Genomic DNA, 24,940 nt, shown 5'->3' with positions numbered 1-24,940 from the left:
CCATGGACTCTAAGATATTAATATTGACTGCTTAAAGTCGCTAAGATTTTGTGTAATGTTTGAAGAATTTAGAGAAAATATGAAGAGAATGGTGAGAGTGTTCAATGACAGCAGATCTTACAAAAAGTATCAGTGAATGTAGTTTCTGAAGTTAAAGGCTCACTTTAAGGTGCAGTAATAGAACCTTTGTAATAATTGATACATTATGGCTGATAGCACAGTGCTTCTTCTATCAAATGGGTTTCATAAAAGTAGAAGATGCATAGCAAAGAATAATACAGATGAGCCATATTTGTAAGAAGCAATCTATTTCTGTGGCAAGGGAGAAAAAGTTTTTAAATTGTGAAAGCAGAAACTTTACCCTTGTCCTTTCCTTTGCACACATACTTGAAAATCCTTTGCAAGTGTCTTCTTGTTCTGGGAAAATTAGACTGTATCAAAAAAACAGAAAAAATGGCACACAGTAAGTATGTATCAAATAGAAAACTTGGGGATATGGTTCAAAAGTAACCAATAGGTAAGGAATACTAACCAGAAAGAAATATTGTTAATAGACCATAAAATAATGTGATGTAAATTTTTCCTCAAGTTTAAAAAGTATGAGATGAATGAATTGGTACTGAGGAAGAATGGCCACCAATTTAAAGAAATTGGAAGAAATGTTAAGATAACACGGAAGTCTTGAATTATAAGCTAACAGAACTTTGGCAAAATGTTGAAGGATATAAAGTATCACACAAATAGAAATAAAATTAGAAGAAACTCAAAGGAAAATATACTCTTTTACTAGCATAGTCAGCTATACTGAAGATAAAAATGAAAAAAAATCACTAATAATACATATAGAAGAAAATAAGTGTTCAGAAGAATGAGAGAGAAAATGATTAATATAGAAAGAAAATAGGTTCCAACAATGGCATAAATGGAGTTTCCAAATAAGAAAAGCAACTAAGTAAATAAACAACAGCAACAGCTAAAAACCAACTATTTAAAGCTATAATTCTATGAATTTACAAAATTTTACTTTGCTTATTTAAAGACATACTGCAGGGCTAGGAAAATTGACCTGGAGTGGTCAGCCTGAAGGTGTATTATTGGACCTAACTATAACAATTTCTTATATAATTGTATGGCAATAAGGGGGAGGTGGGGGTTGACCCTGGCCTTAGACTTCTGTAAAACAAGCTATAGTACAGCAAAATGTAGACAGGGAATTGTTTCTGTGAATAATTATTAAGAAAATTGCCAGAGACAAAACTCAGCCAATTAGGAATGAGTAGAGAATACAGTTAAGGACTGCTGGTGAGCACTGAATAAATATAACATAAAAATTGAGATGAAAATAAATGTTCAAATGAATGTGACAGAGCAGAATTTTCATTTTGTGGATCCTAATGTAGAAATAATACAATTGTAATGAATTGGGAGAGGATGGAAGAAAGTCCTCTTAATCCAAGGAGTCAATGGATTTCCATATGAACTGAGAAATGAAATATTAGAAATAGGATCTAAAATTTGTTGGTGAAGGAGAGAGGAAAAGAGTGAACGTATTAACTGTATCATTACTCACAGTGGGGAAATGCACTTTCTAATCAGTGGAGGAATACATATTATTTTATAGTTACAAATTAAGTATTTCAACAAAATCATAAAACTTTCAAAATAATGAAGACCTGTGAATAAATTAACATATAATGAAACTCTAAAAATGTATAAAAGAAGATAAAACTTGGCATATCTAAAACCAGGCAAATCTATCATAAAAATAAATGTAAAAATTTTAATCATCTCTTATAAAACATCAGTTTATCACAGCAGTAAGACCTTTACTTTTAAGTAAATTATGGTGCACCCATAAAAATATTATGGCATAGTATACAATTCCAAGACAAAACCAATGAGATAACTCACTGTGATATCGCTGTATTGTTAAATGATTTTAGAAAGTAAAGATAAATGTTTCAGATGGTATTTTGCATAAGAAGGAGAATTTAAGAACACAGTAACTCATATTTCTAAGGTAAGAAAGTTTAGAGTACATGAGAAACAAGAAATTGGTTACATGGTTCCTAATTAGACACTGGTGGAAATAAAGGTGGATGTGGTTTATTTTCATTCTTAGACAATATGTATGTTGACTACTGAGAAGTTTCTTGATAATAATGTATTTAAAAAACTTGGCTGGGCATATAGCTGAGTTGATAGAGTGCTTGCCTCACATGCACAAGCCCTGGGTTTAATCCCCAGCACCACAAAACAAAACAAAACAATAAACTATAAACATTAAAAATATCAAGCATCTGTTGAAATCTTGGTAGCATTTTCATTATTGGTATCAATGGAGTTGCATTTAACAAAATCAGTGACTTATGAGTTAAAATAGTTCTCTGTTGGAGTATTCATAGAGCAGAGGGACTAATGCTGAAATGCTATACTTAATTCTTTTAAGAGAGGTTATCAAATTTCCACTGTGGAAATAAAAATCCTTGACCTTGTTTATTTGACTTATGTTTTAACTTTAAACATTGTCACTTCTGGGTGAATTTTCTAAGATTATCACACTATGAAATGTACTGTTAGTAGTGAAATGAATTGACTCACTATCTGTAATTGTTACAGGTATAGTATATTGATAAATGCTTATCTTAATTGTTCAGACTTGATTGTTTAGACTAGTTGTTTTTTCTGACAGAGCCAGTTGTCTGTTTACTAAAATTATGGTATGATGAGAATTGAGGAAGTATGGCAGCTAGAAAGAAGTTTCCTTCCCTTATACTTTCAAATTTGAGTTATTTGGCTCTCATCAGCCAAATGTTGCTTCTTGTGCACACCTCGGTATAAATGAGTCTTGATATTCTGATGAAGTTAGTAGTAGAGGAAACAGGGATCTTCTGAGGAAATTTCTGTCTCATGGGGTAGTAAAACAACTAAAGAACTATGTTAGATCCCTAAGATAAAGACAAAAAGCTTGATAGGTGTTTGGCTCTCACACATCCCTGCCTACTATATTTTTTCTCTTCCCCCTGCCCTCACCCCCAGACTTAAGAGGAATGTTTATTCTAGCTTCCTATAAGTGACTACCCAAGGCTCAGAAGTGCCTAAAATAGAGGGATATATCTTTTTTTCCTTAAAATTTGTGTTTGTATGTGGAGATTGAAGGGCTAGGATGCTAGATTCAGAATACAAATAATAAATGCTGGTGAGAATGTTGGAAAAAAGGAACTCGTATACTGTTGGTGGTAATGTAAATTAACACAGAAATCAGTATGGAGATTCTTCCAAAAGCTAAAATTAGAACTACTTTATGATCCAGTTATACCACTCCATGTTATTTATTCAAAAGAATTAAAGTCAGTTGTACTTTAAACTTACATGTGTTCCCATGTTTATCACAGCACAGTTAACAATCACCAAGTTAAGTAATCAGTCTAGATGTCTGTCAATAAACGAATGGATGAAGAAAACATGGTACACAATTGAGTTTCACTAAGCCATAAGGAGGAAGAAAATTATATCATTCACAGGAAGATGGACAGAAATTTACTGGAGACTAATTTTGAGAGAACTATGACAGGCTCAGAGAGAAAACCACCATATATTTCCCTTATATATGCAAGCTAGAGGGCAGAAACAGGTTCAAAAAAAGAACACTGTGAAAGTAGAAGGATTCCTAGGTTTCTTCCTTAGAATTCCTAAATTATAGTGACAGAGATTTATTAGGTGTTTCTATTTTCTCTTTCTTCTGACCCTGGGTGGGAGGGAATTGGTGTTTTGAAAGTCACGGAGAATGAAGAATGGAGACCGACATTGTGTGTTAGAAGTGAAGGTTGTAGGTCTTTCCATATCAATTTGGGGGATCAACACTCTCCCTTTGAAAATGAGATAAATTCATTAAGTAAACTGAATTGAGTGGTAGTGGAAAATTCTTTTAAGAATGACTCACCGAGACAGAGCAGTGCTTGGGTTTCAGTAAATCTGCGCAAAGCCTCAGCCAAACTGTCTGTCCCAACTAAAGCCTTTATGCTTCAGATAAAAAGGAATAGAATAGGAAATGATGGCCATCTTTGGACATGTATCTCAGAGGACAAAACAAGTCTCAGTTTATGTGAGTAATGAGAAGACATATAAATATGCTAATTTTATAACAAATTATAAATGTGAATAAAATACACAAACATAGGCCAAGGAAATCACATCAGTGTGACAGTATAAGAGAGAAAAAAGAAATGAGTAAAAGACAGAGATGGAATTTATGCCAGAAGGAAATATTTTGAGGAAAAGAGTATTTTCCATATTGTTTTGAGTTATATAATAAGTAACAAGAACATAAATTCAGTAAGTTCTCAAAGATAACATAAAGAACACAATGAGATGAAAAAGGAACCTCAAGGGCTAAGGATATGATGACCCAAATTATATAATCATTTTAGAAAATGTAATAAATACTAAATGCAATATAGAGAACAAAGTGAGCTAAAGGTAGTTGGTGTGTCTGGATGAGAGAACCAAATGAAATGGAAAGTAGTTCTACAAAATAATGAATATGTAGAAAAAGTATACTATGTTATACAAAAATTTGACACAAAAGATCAACATTAAGATATATGATGTTTAAATCAGATTGTAGAGATAAAGAATAATATATAAAAAGCAAATCTAGGCAAAAAAAGAAATCATCTTGAAATGGTTAAACATGTAGCTGTCCTCAGATTTGTGCCAGTTGAATTCAGTGCCAAAAAAAATAGAGCAAAGTCTATAAGTTCTGAAAGGAGGAGTGACAAAGTATTATTCCCTCCCAGGTCATTAAGTACACAAATATGAGGACAAAAATTCAGAAGACAGATGTCTTGATCTTCTCTTAAATGAAATACATCCAATGAGAAATAAGTGAATAAAAAGAAACCAGAAATGCTGAAGAGGTCAAGGAATTGAGTTCATTGAAAATAGTCAAAAAACTAACAACTCATACATTACAACAGTGCTAAAATAAACATATGTTTCACCAAACTTTGGTGATAGTCAAGTAGCGATATAGGTCACAAAACTTCTGTGGTGTCAAATGTGAGAATTGTAATTATCCATTTTTAATATAAAGGGGTTGATATGATCTAAAACTGAAATGTTAATTCTGGGAATGACTATTTTATTCATAATTGCTTTTTAAACCTCATAGAGATTTTTAAAAAATCTGTGGTAAAGAAAGTCACCTGGAGTTATTTTTTTTTAAGTTTCATATTTCTGTTAAATATGAGTGAAATTGTATTTGATGCTTTTTATTTAAAATAAAATGTAGGGGGCTGAGTTTAGTATGTCTAGTATGTGTGAGGCACCCTGTTTCATCCCCAGAACCACAAAAAAAGAGTATAATACAAGTTAGTATGAGTTCCTTCTATCCTTCATTGTTCTTTCTCTCATCCCTTTTCCTTTATTTTACTCTCTTCTCTAGGAAGAGATTTCTAGAGTTTTTTTATTTATTATGTTACTTGGTTAGTGGAATTATAAAACTGACTTTTTATTTCTCTGCACAGCTTTTTTAGCATTTAACTTAACCAATTAAAAATTATCGGGACCAATGAGTTAAAATAAATATCATTTAAAATGCTACAGGAGAAAGAATAAGGAGTATTAATTGCTCACTAGGTGAAGATGGTCTTTCCAACATTAACTCCAAATGAAGAAAGAAATGATGAAGCTTGATAGATTATACTGAAGAAAATTAAAGCCTTCCCTATGCCAAAAAGACCTTTAAATTCAAAAGTGGAAAATATTTATCATTTATTTGATGAAGGGATAATTTTCTTAAAGTTATTAGGGTTAATATAACCAACAGGAAAAAGATGACCAAACAGAAAAATAAATGGCCATAGAACAGTACCAGGCAGATCTTCGAAGTAGTATAAATGTTTTTAAAAATTATGAAACACTTTTAGTATTCTTGTAAGTGAAAATAAGGTCTATAATTTACATATCTAAGTGACCCTTTTGTGATTATACTATGTGGTGTTGTGAAGCTACTGGTAAAATACATTTGTACCTTAATTGTGGAAGTGTGAATGTAGGTTTTTGAAGGTTTAGCCAACTCTATTAGAAAATTAAAATATGAAAGTTTTAAGCCAATCATGCGAGTTGTAAGAATTTATCCTGAGGAAATAACCATGTGTATGCCCAAAGACTATCTATAGGAAAAGTTAATTTATGATAGGAGAAAAAGGTCACAAATAACAAATGTCCAAAGTAGTAAGTAAATGGAATAAGTTAATCATGCTTCATTTTTATTATTAATTTAAATATTAAATGACACTGAAAATACTTAGTATGTGAGGTTTAAAGGAAACAGTTTACAGTTTACCTTATATAAAATTATTTCCATCAGAGTTACTTTTATTTGTCTCATATTTTTATTCATAGCAATTAATTCAAAGAAATAAAATATTTATAATGACTTTGGATTATGAAATTGAGTTTTCTTTTTACTCCCTCATTTCTATGTTTTCTTTCACTTTATTTTATTATTGCAAGAAGTATTTCTTAGGCCATCCAAAAAAGAAAGGAACTAGAATATGTTTTTTTAGTATACTAGTAAATCTGTAATTTACATAAGTAAAAGCCTATACTTTTTAAAAAAATAGATAATACTCTTGATCCATGTGGTCAGAAATCTCATAAAATTCAAAGGTAAAGCAAATAGGCATTGAAGTCTGTTTACATCTTAGAAATTGGTTTATGATATAAGTTTCTCTAGTAAATTCACACTGAAGTCTTTCCCAGACTGAATTAATAAAGCTGGGTCTTTCATTAGGGGCCCTATGGGAAACAAAATCATGTCTTGTGTAGGGTCTGAATATCCATTTCCTGCCTGAGATGGTGGATGGCATTTTTGGCTCTCTTTTGACTGCTCTGCAGCAGAATTTATTTGTAAACTTTTCATTTTTTTTTTTTTTTTAAATGCAAACTGCAAGAAGAAGCTGACCCATCTGTTCTCTTGTATTTGCACAGCATTCTTTTAGGTTTTCCTAAAACCTAAAAGTAAGCATCTATATAAGCATTTATATTGGAGGGGATAATCAAGAGGGCATAAATTTCTTTTGGTGACTGAAGTTGTAGTGGCACAATGAAGAGATTATTCTAAATTTCAGATAGCCTAATTAGATATAGCTTTTACCAGCTCTGTGAAGCAGAGAGACATATCATGGGCAATGCTTTGGCATTTGTTCTTTACTGATTGGAAGCAGATGAAAGCTTTTTGGGGGTATGGCTCAAATTGGAAAACTTATAGCTTTCCCCACCTTAATCACACAATATCCATAAGTCCTATTTTTGTTTGTTTTTAATATTCAGTTGATCTTTTCCAATCTTATTTTGTGAACACAGCAACATGGGACAAATGCCCTAGCTTCCTCTTGGGTTCCGGTAATTTTGCTGTTTCCCTCTCTGGACTGAGGAAGACTGGATGAGGGGACCAGCTTTCCGGTGTTTTTGTTGTGGAGGATGGTGCTTAGAGACTGGTGTTAGAAGAGAGGATTTCCAGGTGAATGGTACCCAGATACATGTACATCATTTGATTTCTGTATTGATTAAAGTAACAATAGTTGCTGTAACAAACAGGGAAGTTTTGTTCTCTTATCAAACTAGTCATTTCTTTTCTGTTTGCTTAATATCCAAATGGCTGTTCTCCCAAAGATGATTATTTTACAAGCAGTAATTAAGAGACCAGGCAGTTTCTGCCATTTGGTGGTGCCCTTGTCTTCATCACGTGAACTCCTGTTTTGATAGCCTGAGGAAAAAGCATAGAAGATGTGTATTAGTGCATTTTCTGTGACTCATACCTAAAACACTCTACAATTTTTCTGCATACATTGGCGAGAACTTAGTTAAATAACTACATCTGCCTGTGAGAGAGAATGGACATGTATAGTTGTGAACTCAGGAAGAAAGGAAGAAGAATTTGATGATTACTTAGTCAGTGTATGTCACAGTTGCCAAATCCAGTAATAGAAAGTCAAAGACCAATCATGAAATATTGAGGTTTGGAAACCAAAAAGACTCAGATCTTGAATTCTAAGAAAGTTTCTGAAATGAATGAGAAATATGTAGTAATTCCCTGAGCTGGAGCTGAGTGTTCCAGGAGGCTTTTACTAGATAGATCCTTCTATTGTATTTATGGGCAAGGAAGGGGAACAGTTAAATCAGCCAGTGCTAAATTGAAAGAAATTATTTATTTATTTATTTTATTTTTTTGTGATGCTGGAGATTGAACACAGTGGCATTTCAGGATTGAGTTACATCCCCAGCCCTTTTATTTTATTTTCATTTGATTAAGTTGACCAGGCTGTCCTTGAACTTGCAATCTTTCTGCCTCAGTCTCCTGAGTTTCTGGTATAGGCATGTGCTTCCATGCCAGGCTAGATAGGAGTTTATTTTAATTCAGTGGCAAGGCACAAATATAAGCAATGATGAGATATAGAATTATTTGACTCTGTGACTCTACAATCAAGCTAGAGTACTCACTTTTAACCATAATTTTAGATTATTTGATATTAAAGTTTGTTATAGACTGTTTTATAGACATTGAAATTATATGGCCTTTGTTAAGATTAATAATTTTAAACTAATAAAAATAAATACTAAATAATTTTTAGTAATAAATACTACTTTTGACAGTAATTTGAAAAGGAATACTGCCAACATTTATATAATGTTAATTTATATGTTTTATATATTAGTTTGCATGAATATTTTATCTGTTTATATATCACTCTTGGGACCTTAGAACATAACTGTGTTATAAACTGTTGTTTCTTTTTATAGATGGAAATTCATTAGGAATAATTACTTGTATGATTCTATATTTGCTTATAAGTTGTGCTTTTTATCCAAAAGTCATATAATCAGAGACTCAAATGTGATTCATGGTCCTTTTTCCTTTCTTCTCTCCAGGAGAAAAGTGGAAATTATGCACACCCATAGTCTTTTCACTCTTCTTGGAGAAAGACTGATGTTGCATACAAACACTGTGACTGTCACCACATACAACACACTTTATGAGGTAAAATTCAAAAAATGTGATGACAAGTCTTTAAGTATGTACATTGGAAACTTTCTAAACCTATGTGATTGAGATAAGTAGTTGGTCAGTTAGTCCAAAAAAGGCAGATAAAGCAAGAATCATTAAAAATGAAAATGAACACATACCTTATTTTTTATTGTATTTTAAAAACTGTGTACAGTTACTTGCCAGGGTTCTTATGTTGATTCAAGGGTGTTTCTTTGAATATGGGTTTTCTGACTGGCTTTGCAGAGTCTTTCTCACATAAACTACACTCCATTTTTTATTAAATATATTAGATCTACTTTCACATTCTTTCCTTTCTCTACTCCCCTTGTCCTTCCTAATACATAGCAATTACTCACTTTGATAGAGGTGATGTGAGGTAAAATGTAGATGAGAACTATTTGTAAAAATGATGTTCAGATGCACCTTTAGATCTCATTTCGATTGAGAAATTCTTTTCTCATCACCTCTGAAAGGTAGTCATACAGGTGTGGGTCCAGTATTTTCTATGAAATGTGTATATTGCCTCATAAAATAGCTGTTTTGATATTAAATGCCAGTAAAGTATAAGAACTGTTCCCTTCTAGTAACCTTAATTTTGCTTTGCTGTAACCGTCTTGGGCTATCCCAGTGCTCCAAGTGTAAGGGTTGGCAAACTACTGTTTTTGAGTGACTATGAACTAATGATGGCTTTTATATTTTTAAGTGGTTGAAAGTAATCAAAAGAAAAGTAATTTATGCAAATGAAAATTTGAATGTCCATAAATAGTTTTATTGGAACATGGCCACAATGATTTGTTCAGGTATGGCCTATAGATGCTTTTAATACTATAAGCACAGAGTAGTACTTGGAACAAAGAATGTTTGTCATACTCTTATTCCTTTGCACTCTAGCTTGACACACTGAGAATAAGAGTGGTACAATAACTCAATATTGTTTCTTGTACCACGTGTATTGCCAAACGTGCCTTCTTTTGAAATATCAGTATGTACCTGTCATATCAAAACAGGAACAATTGGTTTTGAGTCTCACACTTTTAAAATACAGTGGACTATAGATTAGTTTGTGACAGTTTAGAAGGCAAGGCATTGTGTCTATTATACAAAGCCATTATGTCGTGCTAAAAAATACCTTTATTGACATTTCTAGACTAGGTATGCATAATATACCTAACTTAGAAAAACGTTGTTTAGAAAATATAAAACTGAATATTTCATCATTAAAGATTTCTCCAGAAAAATAAAGGGAGAAATATTCACCATAGAGGAAGGCAAATGCTGAATGAAATCTCTTTCATTCACTAGTTCTGAATGGTATTGTTATATAATTTTAAATTAATACAGGACAAATTCAAACATCTCAAGTACTACATTTTTTTTTTTTTAATCTAAGCCATTGGCTAGTTCCATCTCAATTACAGTTTCTTGCATAGCCTTCAAACAGGATAGTTTTACATTTTCAAGTTTCATTGTCTATAAATAACTGTATTGGAACCTAGTCATGGTAGTTCATTTAATATAGTCTTTGGTTGACTTTATGCTGTTATAGAGGTGAGTACTTATAACAGAGCCCATATTGTTCATACATCCTCAAATACTTATCTGACCTTATCTCTAAAAAGTTTGCTGATCCTTGCAGTACTGTAACAGAGAAGTGTAACTCCCCCTATTCTTTTTATTAAATAGTATTTTAATTTTATATGAGAATCAATATGCATTCACTACTAAAATTTGGAAAAGATAGAAAAGCATCAAGAGAAATTTACCCATAGTAGCTCCATTAATACTTAAAAGTATAAAGAATTTTTCTTAATTCTTTCTCCTATACACACACAATCATGTGTACACACACACTCACATCTTTAAAAAGTACTGTGAGTAGCTTTGTGCTCTTAACATTGTATTGAAAATCTTTTTGTTACAAAATACTCATCTAGAGCTTGGTAGGGCAAACTTTCTCCCTTAAAGAAATGGTAAAAAATTTAGACTTTGTGGACTGTATGATATTTGTTATAAATACGTAGGTCTACATTTGTAGCTTAGAAGCACTTATAGACAGTATGAACCAAATGGACTGTGTTCCAGTCAAACTGTTTTAAAAACAGGCAGTAGATTGGCCCAGAGGCCTTGGTTTTTTGAACTCTGATCTGTAGCATTAGTCTTCACTATTTTATTTCATCGTTTGTCTGCTTTATTCTATCAGTAGAGTAGGAGCAGCCCATTAGATAAAGAACCTTTTAGCTTCTGACTGTTTTTAAGCTTAATATGCCTAGTTTGTATCAGTCTTTCCTTAAATCACTTAATCACATAATCTGTAGATAGAACCTTTTAGAGTAATTCCTACTTAATAGTAGTGTGTAAAAAAATATATCTCCAATATTTTGAATACAGAACTGAGTATGCACTAACAGAATGGCATACCCTTTACAGAGAATGATGAGGTGATTTCCTTTCTTGACTTTGATATTGTATTTTCCTAATTTTAGTAACTATCTTTTATTTATTTTTATTGGGCACTTCTTAGGACAATTACCTTAGTGAGTGTCTTATATTCATGATCTCAGATCTTACAACAGTCCTATGATAGTAGTCAATTTGTCTCTTAAAACAGACAAATTGAGACTTACAGGTTCAATAGTTTGCCATATCACTAATAAATGCTTTTAAATTAGGTAGATTCCAAAATATATGTGCTAAGGGAAAAATGTCAAACTCTACCTTCAATTGACAATATTAAAGTCCTCTTCTGAATCAACACCTTGTTATAATAATCAGATGTGAATTCTGAATGCTTTAGCCTCTGATATTAACTTTTGTTGTGTCTTGGTTTTCTTAACTACACTTTGCTTTGGCTAGTGATACCTATCTAATTTTTTTTTAAAGTGGGGGGACTGGGGATATAGCTCAGTGGCAAGGCACTCTGTAATTCAATCCCCAGTATACACACACACACACACACACACACACACACAAGCCACACACACACAAAAGCTTAGGCCCTCATGATAATGTGTCTCAAGAGACTGTTAGCATAGGTGAGGGTGACAGGCCATGCATGTGCAGAACAGGGAGGCGCAGTTGTGAATGTGGTGTATATCCCCAACACAAGCCTGCAAGATATGATGGACACTTATCTAACTTTTTAATCATTGTTTAACCTGTATGACTTTCCGACCATCGACTTATTTTGAGTTATCAATATGGGTAGAAAAATCAATGAATCCTTACAATAAAAGAAAGGTGTAGCATAATATGTTGAATTTGTAAACTCATTTATATTCCTGACCTTAAAATAAAAACATGTCACATGTATGTATAAACATGTATGTATTTCTATTAATCTTTCTGAAAAGTGACTCAACAAGTGCAGTGGTACTTTACCTACCACCTATACAGATCTCTGCTCCTGGTATCCAGATTTTGGTCTTTAATGATAGTCTATGCTAAATAAAGCCAGGTTGTTGCTGATTCTATGCCTTAGGGTGAGGAAATGTCAGGATAAATGTGAATCCTCTGATGTTGGATGTCGAATGTTGGAAGTTTCCGGGATGTTGAATGTACTCGTAGGGCCTTTGTCTGACCAATCTTGTAGTTATATATGTTATTACCGATTTGGCAATAATATTTGACATATATTAATAGTAATAACTATAAATTTTGAAAGACTCAGTTCATAATGAACTCATATAAAAAAAACAAGCTAATGTAAGTGTACAAAAAAATCAAAGAAAAAGGATGGTAAATGAGCTGCATGGTGTCATGTGCCCATGACTTAGGAGGCTGAGGCAGCAGGTTCACAAGTTTAAAGCCATCCTCAGCAATTTAGCGAGGCCCCAAGTAACTTACTGAGACCCTGTGTCAAAATAAAATATAAAAAGGACTGGAATATGACTCAGTGGTTAAGTACCCTTGGGTTCAATCCCTGGTACCAAAAAAAAAAAAAAGATAAATGATTGGTTAGCACCATTGATTTCATGCAGTAGTAGAAAAAGGTCTTCAACTGAAACTTTACTGCTATTAACAAACCAAATTGTATTATGAGAGCGTTAGAAAAATGGATTACTATTTCTGGATCTCCAAAATTTAAGGATTGTATTATTTTAACTAATGCCAGTTGTTTACTGTTGGGGTCTTTAGCCCCCTTGCTCTTCTCGACCAAAGCACTCCCCAACAAGGCCAGACGGGGAAAGGTAGGGCCCACCGACTGCCCGCACCCAGCCCTCTGGGCGGAGGACAATCAGACGCATCAGAGAGATCAGTCACAGCAGTCATTTATTGAGGAAGTCACACAGCTTTTATGTAGGATGAAGGCTAGGTGGGAAACAATCAGCTTAAAGGTCAGCAAGGCATGGGGGAGTTCACACAGGTGAGAGTCCCATAGGATGAGCTGATCACGTTTGCGGAACTGTTGTTAACCAATTCCTGACGGTGGTCCGATTTATTGTCATTAACTTTTGAAACCACCTTGAGGCCTTGATCTTGCTCACCTGCCAGGAGGTAAGGAGTCAGCCTGAGTTAGTTAACATGTCATTAGTCCCAACAATTTACAAAAAATTAGACTTGTGATTTCTATTAACAGAGTAAGCATAATTTAACTTCATAAACAAAACAGCCTAAAGATTTGCAGCATGAATTTAATTCATCAGTTTCTGCATTCTTAATAAGAATCAGTTGTTCAATAATATAGAGTTTAAAATCTTTCTTTCCCTCTTTATTGTCCTTTTGTTTGTTAGTTGTTTTGCTTTGGTTTGGGTGAATTACTTTAACTCCAGCAATGTTTTTAAATTAAATAGCACTATACCTTTAAAAAGGTATAAAATTGGGTACAGAAATAATAAAGTACTGTGTTATACCTATGTTGCTGCTAATGAATAATAGAAAATAATCAGTTATGTGTTGTTTAGCAAAATCTTTTGAAGTTCTATTTCTGTGTCTTGGTGATCTTTAAAACTTAAGATTGATAAGATGCATAAAATAAATAATAAATATTAAAGCATAAATCCAGACTTTTTAGCTGGTTATGCCAGGCAGTTTTATATAAGTTATGAACATGTAAAAATACATCTTAATGATCCTGAAAGCCAGAATGTTACTAAGAAGACATCCTGTTTCCTAATTTTCTGAGGTGCATTATGTCTAATGAGGACTGGGAGTATGGATATGTCAGAAAGGAAACTGTCATAACTGCTGTTTAGGCCACAGTCTGTTTGTAACATGTGAATTATGAAATAACTTCATTTTTAAAATATTTAAGTGTGTAATGCTGGACTCAGGTCTTTGTCTATAAATACATTAAGGAAATACAATACAATAAAGGAAACATTAAATACAATAAGTACAACTTTTCCTTAGGAAAAGTTACCTTCATGCTTAAAATTCACTTTTGATTTCCCTGTTCTATATGATTGCACTAATCACATGATACTGTTAAACACTTGAAATGTGGTTACTGTGAATTGAGAAATGCTCCAAAGTGTTAAGTGCACATTGGATTTCATGTCCGTTTCTGACTCTGAACCGTCCGTATCACCTTGTTTAGTTGAGTACAGGTGTTATTTCCTGTATGTATCTTTTAACCAAATCCATGAAAATTTCAAGGCCCATCATGAGTCTTATGCTTTCCTTAAAATGTTTATATCTACATTCATTTCTCTTTATTTATATCGTATTCCCATCTTCTCCTTTTAAACTAACATAGGTTCTTAATGACAGTTTACTATGTCTTATTGCTTAATAGGGGCATGTGTTTATGCCTGCCTCCAGAACATTAATTAAATAAATTGGTGCTAGAAATATAATTCCACTTAGCATCTATATTTTCATTTCCAAACATTTAGCAGAATGTGGGCATACAACTGGCTCTTAATAATACATGTTGAATTGAGTTTCTAAATATATTTTTATAATTAAAAAAGATTGTTTTAGATTTGAATATGTTGTAGTTTTCAAAGCATTTTCACATGTAGAGCCTTATTTAATTTTTCTAGCAGTTTTTTAGATGACAAGGCAATTATTACCCTCAATGTTAGATGAATAAATAGGGACTTAAAAATACAGAAATATTAAGAAAATAATAATAAGAGCATAAAAACTGATGATGCTTTGAGGTAAATTTTGTTTCTTGTGCAGTGTGATTTAATTGCTTTTGGTGGAGAAAGTTTTGACTATTCTCTTCAATTTAGGAGTCTGACCTGGTTTTCTTCCCACATGTCGGAGTTACCAGAATTTTCTGAGATATTGTCCACTGGGCTATAGGGACACACCAGGGCCTTTTGGAAAAATTGATGTGAAAACTCCTTCTAAGATATATACCAACTAATAATTCATTGTTCTTTGTTATATGATTTTTAATGAAATTTTATCCCACATGTCAGTTCCATTATATTAGTAGTGCATGTTTGGACTGCTCCATTTAAGAAAAATTCTGACACAATTTAGTTTTAACAATGAAGTGTTTAGTTTTCAACAGAAGTATGAAAGTGAGGGGAACAGAGTTAATTATGCCTGATATTTATCATTTAAGTAATAGTAGGCCAGATTTCTTTTTAAGTTAGTTACTTTTTGGTCTGCATTTCTAATATATCCATTACATTTTCTGTCATCTGCTTAGTTTGAGCAGAAAGAGAAGAAAAGTGACACTTCTGGATATCATGGTCCTTTTCTAATCAGAATGATCAAGGGATCATCCCTGTGTCTTAATTTACTTTTTCTGTTCCCAATTTTTAGAGCACAGCTGTGTACACTTGTTCTTTAAATTAACATTTATAGTATTTCCCCCAGTTTTATTTGACTTATGTTGAACTGTTTTAAAAGGATTATTCAGAACTTGTCATGCTAAAATTCAACAGGAAATGAAATCACTGATATAAATTGATATCTTTATTAAATGCAGTCTCATTGGGCTTATTTATATTTAAGAGTATAGATAAACATGGGTTAAAGCCTGTTTATACATTTATTTTTAATATATACAAATTTATTTATTCATAACAGCCATCTATATATTTCTATACAATAATTATATGTATAGTTAATTATATTCATATGCATATTAATGTAATTCGGTAATCCATTCTTTCACTTAACAAAGGCATGTTGAGTACTGATTTGCATAAGGCACTGGTGCTAATTCCTGAAATGTAACAGGGAAGATGTATAAATCCTGTACCTATTGAGTCTGAGTTTTAGTGAAAAGTTAGTAAATGTTTTAGAATGTCTTGTCTTTACTTGGTCAACTCGTGCCATTTTTAATTATTTGAAAGAATTTTTAAAAATTGCACTAAATGACAGTGTGCCACATTTTAAGGAAGGAATTTTTCCTTCTCAAACTTCATTTTTAAGTAGGGACCCTGCTCAGACATTATTTTGTTGCAAATAATTCTTGAAAATAATTTTAATATTTTAAAATTAATAATGACACAAAGAATCAAATGTATACAATGTACAACATAGGTATTTAAAGAGGTACATTGAGAAAGTATTTTAAACCATAAATTTTTCGATTTTCTAAATCTTTCCTTCCATAGATATGTATCTTTTATGTCCTCATCTAAAATAAATAAAAATTGAGAAATATAGATTTAAAGAGTTTAAAAGAATATATAATTCTTTAGAAAGGCAATTTGGGATAGACATTTCTTTTGATTGGAACCAAAATGACATTTTTGCACATTCTTTGTATATTTATATTTTGTAGTTATAATTTAAATTTTTCTATGAAGTTCATATTCTTTCTTTCAGATCTTGACAGAGCAAGTGTGTACCCAAGTTGTACACAAACCACATCCAGAACCAGATTCTACAGTGAAAATTCAGAATCCAAGTGAGCAAATGGCAGTTCTTTATTGTTGTGTGATGATTATACTGCAACACGTGAGACTAAATCCGACTTTTCCTGTTTAAATCAGTATGGTGTTGACCCAGTTTATAACATTTTTACAACTCACCTATCATAATGCTAAGTATTTTGTTTGAAATTAGCAAATATAATATGATAATATGTATCTGTTGAAAATAAGATATAGTTATAAATTATTAGTTGAAGTTTTTTTGTTTACAGTGATTCTTAAGGTGGTGGCAACTTTATTAAAAAACTCTACACCAAGTGCAGAACTGATGGAAGTTCGCCGTTTATTTTTATCTGATATGATAAAACTTTTCAGTAACAGCCGTGAAAATAGAAGGTAAACAATTTCAATGTTACAGCAGAACTTTTATCCTACAATTAATATTCTTCTCCTGACTTTTTAATCTTTCAAATAAAAAAGTATAAATCTTTCTTATATTGCTAAATATTCTTAATCATTATAAAAGGCATTACATTTTAGAGAATCTGTATTCATTGTACTTTTACTCATTTTTATATATTATTCATTTACCCATTTGTATTTTAATTATATATATATATGTGTGTGTGTGTGTGTGTGTGTGTGTGTGTGTGTGTGTGTGTATCTGTCCTTAAACTATTTCTGATACCTGCCTATTACCAGCAGTACTTTTGATTATAAATATGTTGGACTTGCCCATATTCATCTATACTTTTCTCTGTTTGTCTTATGACTGCTGTCATGAATTTTAAAGATGGTTCACAAAAACATGAGGTACAATTTGAGGCCATGAACCCTAGTCTATGGTTGTTTTCTGAGCCTTTAATTTAACAAATATTGATTGTCCATTGTGTGTGGAGTACAGTGCTGTGTAGGGTAGTTTTAGTGCACACTTTTAGGATGATTCAGTGGGCAAGACAAGCATAAACCAATGATTAATTTATAATGGATTAAATGCATTGTGAATGCTAAAGATAAAGGAAAACAATTACTACACTTGACTGGGAGAGCTAGGACAGTGATTTTGAATGGTAATTGGGAATTTTCTAGGAGAGATATGGAGAATATAGAATGTGCAAAATAATCATTTACTTTACTTCACTTAGGTCAGGTCATATTTTCACTATTTTATCCAAGTTACAAGAAAATAAATTCTACTTTAATTTTGGTATTTTTAATGTGATCTTTTTTCTTCCTTAGATGCTTATTGCAGTGTTCCGTGTGGCAGGATTGGATGTTTTCTCTTGGCTATATTAATCCTAAAAATTCTGAGGAGCAGAAGATTACTGAGATGGTCTACAATATCTTTCGTATTCTTTTGTATCATGCAATAAAATATGAATGGGGAGGCTGGAGAGTCTGGGTGGATACCCTTTCAATAGCCCATTCCAAGGTAACCAGGGATTCAACATTTTACACCATCTAGATTTTAGCAGTGAATTAATGCCTATAAACCCTCATCTGGTGCCATCTTGTGGACATCTTAGGTTATGCTTATTCCTTTATACTAGTTTTCTCTGTCCTATTTTTTCCATCCTCTATTCATAGATTGTTAGAGCCTGAAAGTATCTTTAGATCATTTAATTCAAACAGCAAATTTATAAATTAGGAATTTTAGGTGCTATATCTGTTTATATTAGATTTGAAAACTTGAGTTTGAATCACTTGCTCTTTTAAGAAAAACATGCCTGCATAATTCTTACATTTTATAACTCTCTGAAACATATGTCATAAGACATTTTTAAAGAAGTCAGAATTTTTTTCATTTCTCAGTGAATTATAAATACACTTAGTTTTTAAAGATATTTTAAATTGTATTATCTTTTTATAATATTAAGAATCTATTTTAAATATTATTTTTCATGAACTGAAGTAGTGAATTAAAGTATACAAATATATATACACATTAGATTCGGGAAATTCAGATTTAGAGTTTCTCATTATGTGTTGTCATAGAAGTCTGGATGCTAGAAGTTTGACTTTTAATCCATTCATGTCATAATTCCACTTTTTATTTTTAGTAAATTCTTTTAGTTCTTTTTTGGGGTGACAGTACAAGGAGTTGAACTCAGGGGTACTCAACTATTGAGCCACATCCCCAGCCCTATTTTTTTTTTTTGCATTTTATTTAGAGACAGTCTCTCTCTGAGTTGCTTAGCACCTTACTGTTGGTGAAGCTGGCTTTGAACTTGTGATTCTCCTGCCTCAGCCTCCTAAGCCACTGGAATTACAGGCATGCGCCACTGCACCTGACTCATTTAGTCCTTTTTAGCAGCAATTACAAATATACTTTGAGAGGGTAAATAGTAACTCCTTTAGGATTTATGATGTGTGCTGCCTCTGATGAAACTACTCAACTTTGTGTGTATTTAAAAGCAGCTTTACAGAATATGTAAATGAATGATCCTGATTGTCTTTTATAAAATTTTACTGATCAAAACAGATGACAACTTATAATGCTAGTGACTGGGAGGCTGAAGTCAAAGAATAGCAAATTTGAGGCTAGTTGTCTTCATAACTTAGGGAGAATCTGTCTCAAAATTAAAGAAAAAATAAATAAATAAAGGACTGGCTATGTTGCTCAGTGGAATGTGCTCCTGGGTTCAGTTCCCAGTACTGGAAAAATCTAAAACCAAAGGAAAAAAAAAAAAAAAAAAGATGACAAGCAGATTTGGCTAGATCATAGGTTGAGAACCCCCACATTTGGAACTTATATAAATGAAGGATTTTTTTATATCAAGATAATCTCTAAAGAAAGGTCTATCTAAATTTATTTTAGCCTATTATTTAAATATAAATTAATATCTGTGTCTATAAAGAAGGGTCACTTCATATTTATCATTGCTTTAACAAAGTTGAGAGTAACAAAGAAAAAGACATTTCAAGTCTTTGTACAAAAAATATCTATCCTAATTATTCCCAAATAATCCCATGTGAAAAAATAAATTCAAAGTAGCTTATATAAGGATAAAATTATAACTTAGCAGTTTATAAATGTATATATTTATAGATATTTATAGATAGGTATGAAGTATTTTTAACAGTTGTTATGATAGGTGCATGTAGGAACAAGAGATGGTGAAAAATTCTTAGTTTTATGGTAATGGTATTTTGATTATTATATATTATTAGCTGCCAGTTCCTCATTTAAGCCTAAGTAAATGTGTAGGCATTGTCAAATTAGGTTGGTTAACAGTGAAATATCTAGCCTGAACAAAGAACTTTTAATTTTGCTGGTTTGCCTATGTGACTTTGGGCAAGTCATGTAATAAATCACAAATTGCTATGTTTGATGATTATTTCCATTTACTTAATAAAACTAAGCATTTGTTTTAGGATTAACATCTGCTACTTTAAATGTTTTTTTAAAGACATGGTACTATTTTTGCTATTATTGTCATAATTTTATTTACATTGTTTATATTTTTCTTCTTGACATATATAAAATACCTTAATGTTTTCTTATTCCTAAGGTCACTTATGAAGCACATAAGGAATACCTTGCCAAAATGTATGAAGAATATCAAAGACAAGAAGAAGAAAATATTAAAAAGGGAAAAAAAGGGAATGTGAGCACCATCTCTGGTCTTTCCTCACAGACAACAGGAGCAAAAGGAGGAATGGAAATCCGAGAGATAGAAGATCTCTCTCAAAGCCAGAGCCCAGAAAGTGAAACGGATTATCCTGTCAGCACAGATACTCGAGACTTACTCATGTCAACCAAAGTGTCAGATGACATTCTTGGAAATTCAGATAGACCAGGGAGTGGGGTACATGTGGAAGTGCATGATCTTCTAGTTGATATAAAAGCAGAAAAAGTGGAAGCAACAGAAGTAAAGCTTGATGATATGGATTTATCACCAGAGACTTTAGTGGGTGGAGAAAATGGTGCCCTTGTGGAGGTTGAATCTTTGTTGGATAATGTATACAGTGCTGCCGTTGAGAAACTCCAGAACAATGTACATGGAAGTGTTGGGATCATTAAAAAAAATGAAGAGAAGGATAATGGTCCATTGATAACATTAGCAGATGAGAAAGAGGAACTTCCCAATAGTAGTGCATCATTTCTTTTTGATAAAATACCCAAACAGGAGGAGAAACTCCTTCCTGAACTTTCTAGCAATCACATCATTCCAAATATTCAGGACACACAAGTACATCTTGGTGTGAGTGATGATCTTGGATTGCTTGCTCACATGACTGGGAGTGTAGACTTAACTTGTTCATCAAGTATAATAGAAGAAAAAGAGTTCAAAATTCATACAACATCAGATGGAATGACCAGTATTTCTGAAAGAGACTTATCATCATCAGCTAAGGGGTTAGAATATGCTGAAATGACTGCAACAACTCTGGAAACTGAATCTTCTGGCACCAAAATTGTACCAAATATTGATGCAGGAAGTATTATTTCAGATACTGAGAGATCTGACGATGGCAAAGAATCAGGAAAGGAAATCCGAAAAATTCAGACCACTGCTACAACACAAGTAAGCTATCTTACATGACTTGTAGAAATAAAATTAGCACCAAAACCGAGTAATTTCTTACGAGTTTCACCATGTTTGTATTCATGTATGGTATGACAGAGGTTTATAGAATTTAGTGTGGTTGCATATATATTAAGAAATTAAGAGAAATTAAAAGTATCTTGATTATATTTACAATTCTGTCATGTTTTTCTGTGTAGCTTTGCTCAACCACTCTGGGCTTAAGATCCTTATATAGTATGAAACATTGTACTAGATTAACATAAGACCTTTAAGGTCTCTACCACTTCTAAATTTTATGACTCCATGACTATATTTATACATTTTGCACTCAAAATCATCATTCTGAATAATTGATTAATTTTAACCTTTTAAGCTTCAGGCCCAATCCTGTTCTGTGGATTATAGAAAAGAGGACTTGCAGCCCAGATTGAACTGATAAATGAAGGGGAAGGGAAAAGGGAACTGTTATTTATCAAGTGCCTACTATGTTCCAGGCACTGTGATAGAGGTTTTCAGATTTAATCCTCACAACAACTCTGTGAGGTAGGTAATATGGCTGAGAAAATTTGGAATTATTAGCAGTGAGAATTTTCTTTACAACCATGTGGATAAAAATTTGTTATGAATAAATTAAAGGTTCTTAAGCATGATAGTTAGGAAATGTTAGTTAATGCTGCAGTTTTAACCTTCCTTACCAAAATAAAGATAAAAACAGCTGATGTTTTCTGATACAGATTTAATTTTTGAGCTTTGAGTTGTGACTATTTCCTTATTTTCTGGGCTAAATAATGCTATTGTGGTTAAGTCTTTAAAAAATTATAATAATACTTTTGCCCTTAAAGATTTCAGTTTTCTTACTTGTCTTTTAGTGTCATTGAAAATAACTTTAGCATGTTCCAATAGAGATATATTGCAAATAGTAAACCATGCCTTACCTGGCATCTTTGTACTCCAGTAAGAATCCTTTGTAATAAATTCTGTGTGTGGGAATGGTATTTTAATTTTTTCTTTCTTAACTGCCAATTTCCATTTTTGTGGCAGTTGTACTACAGCAATAGTTTGGCAGGGGATGGGAATATCAAATTAGGTACAGATTTAAAATAAAGGAAAACAGGGTGCATTGTTTATTGAACATAATAATCACTAAGCTTGTCTGTTTCAAATTGGGAGTTCACAGTCATCCTTCAGGTTTGTTTTCTAGCTTACCATATGTACTTTTTTGTTTTTGAATTGAAATACTGTGAGTGAAATAAACTTTTAAGTTACCTTGAATCTATTTGAGTAATGTTTCTTCCAGTCATGTGCTTGTATTTAGAACTAGTTGATGATATATATTCAGTACACTTAATTTCATGCTTGCTCACTTTCATAAGGAAGTCATGTGGCCTAATGTAAAGACCCTGTATTGGAGCAAACAGGATCTGGTTTTCAAATGTGAACTTTGGTGTTAACCTTGAGCATTTGATTGCCTTGACTATTTTCTGAAATAAAAAAAATAGAAGCTGTAATACTGACCTTTTTAGCTGAGAAATGTACCTGTGCAGGGAAATACCAGTGAATAATATATTTAAAATATGTTAACCTATTCAAGTCATATGTAAAAACTTTACTCACTTTATTATATGTACTGTTACCATTTTTACAGCAGGCGTTTGTTTTGTGCTCCACAAAAGTTCACCTTTTCTTTCTTTAGGCTGTTCAGGGTAGGTCTGTCACCCAACAAGATCGAGATCTCCGAGTTGATTTAGGATTTCGAGGGATGCCCATGACAGAGGAGCAGAGGCGCCAGTTCAGTCCAGGACCCCGGACTACAATGTTTCGAATTCCAGAGTTTAAATGGTCTCCAATGCACCAGCGGCTTCTCACGGATTTGCTATTTGCATTAGAAACAGATGTACATGTTTGGAGAAGGTAGAACTATTTCCTTTTACAAATAAGACCACTTTCACTTAAGAAAAATGAATATTTTTATTGACATCAACTGATTTGTAAGTGATTTGTGTCACTGCGTAACACAAATTAAAAATTAAAATTTAAAATTTTGATAGAAACAAATATTTTTGGAAAGGTTATAAAACCTGGGGCTTACCTCAATAAGAGTACAACAACATAGTCTTAATACAGTTAAAAAGCAAACATTGAATCTGTTATTACCTGATATATATAAAAAAGATTTAATTAAACAATCAACTTCGGTTGATATTTTCATGTTTTTATCTTTTTCTGTTAAAATTGATATCATGTACTATATTCTTGATAACAATATTACAATTTATAATGATAAAATAAAACTTAAAATCATCTCCTGCAAATGAAGGTTTTTAGAGCCTATACTATTTAAGCAGTTAGTGGATATAAGTCCAAATATAATTAAAGAAAACAAATCTACATAAATTAATCATTACCTTTCCTCATTTTCAATTTAATTTTCTAATAGCAGGTGTGTAACAAATGAATTAAGAGTGTTATCATTTGCACATATGTGTATATAAATTAGGAAGTTGATGGCTATAAATAACAAAGTACCATTACCATCAGCAGCTTGGTCAACTGGATGACATTCTTAGGATTCAGGCTGGCTTCTCTGCTTCTCCCTGCGTTTCCTTTTATTCATGGTGGCTGCGTTAGCTCCCAGCATCAGTTCAACATAAGAAACTTGCGTAAATTAAAAGGCAGGATATCTTCCTTCTTCCTTTCACTCCTTTACCTTTTTTACCATCTTTTCATTTATTCTTTCTTTCTCTCTCTCTTTTTCCTGGGAAAAATCCCTCAAGAAATTTCCCCCTTATGGTCCAGCCATATCACAAGTTTATTTCTAAATAGATGACCAGGAAAAGGAAATGGGATTATAATGATTGGTCTATATAAACCAATATTGGGTTAATTACCTAGTAATTGAGGTAAGACTACCCTTTCCTTTGCCCAACACAGCTCAATAACAAAAGAAAATCTAGACTATTTTAGCAGGGAAGAAGTCATGATTATTGTGGAAACAGTTGGAAGTTCTTTCTTTTGATTTTGTTTGATCAGTTCTTAAGCTCCTTATATATTTTTATTGTTAATGTTATTAGCTAAGTTATCTAGGGATGGAAACTAAAGAAAATTAAATATCCTAAATTATATTACTATTAACATGAAATCAGTATATGGAGATAAATAATGTAATTTACTAATTACAGTATTAGTAGCCCAAAAGTGAGTGATACCTTCCCTTCCATCAACATATAGTGTCTTTGTTTTATTTCATGTACACTTGAGAAATTCCCTGAACAGAATTAGAATTTTGTGTAATTAAATGTTTTTAGAAGATAGCACTTAATTTTTAGGACGGGAATACTTTCTGAAATGCAAAATATGATTTTTTTTTATAGCCCTGAAAAGATGAGTTATTGAACTGAGTTTGATTGTGGGGTAATATTTTTTATTACCTCCCATTAGATAAAACAGTTCATATTCCTGACTAACGCCAGATTAAAGCAAAATATTTCTCTGGGCATCTATATTGCATGTTTTGCACGAGAAAACACATTAATGACCTCTACTTTGATATCTTTTCCTTCTTTTTACTC

At 32.3% G+C, this 24,940-nt stretch overlaps 1 protein-coding gene across 8 annotated transcripts in view; it reads left to right on the top strand.

Moving 5' to 3' along the window:
* NBEA (neurobeachin) overlaps positions 1 to 24,940 on the top strand; it is a 660,252-nt gene that overhangs the window by 194,199 nt on the left and 441,113 nt on the right. For all 8 annotated transcript variants that reach the window (XM_079137358.1, XM_079137357.1, XM_079137359.1 and 5 more), the window contains 6 exons: positions 8,938 to 9,046; positions 16,793 to 16,874; positions 17,112 to 17,235; positions 18,079 to 18,271; positions 20,352 to 21,368; positions 23,065 to 23,282. In XM_079137358.1, the coding sequence (XP_078993484.1) occupies positions 8,938 to 9,046; positions 16,793 to 16,874; positions 17,112 to 17,235; positions 18,079 to 18,271; positions 20,352 to 21,368; positions 23,065 to 23,282 (1,743 nt within the window). The remainder of the gene's footprint in view (positions 1 to 8,937; positions 9,047 to 16,792; positions 16,875 to 17,111; positions 17,236 to 18,078; positions 18,272 to 20,351; positions 21,369 to 23,064; positions 23,283 to 24,940) is intronic.

This window comes from Sciurus vulgaris (genome assembly GCF_902686455.1).
Source record: "Sciurus vulgaris genome assembly, chromosome: 4".
NCBI lineage: Eukaryota > Metazoa > Chordata > Mammalia > Rodentia > Sciuridae > Sciurus > Sciurus vulgaris.
Note: the sequence above shows the minus strand (reverse complement) of the source record. Positions and strands in the feature narration are given on the sequence as shown.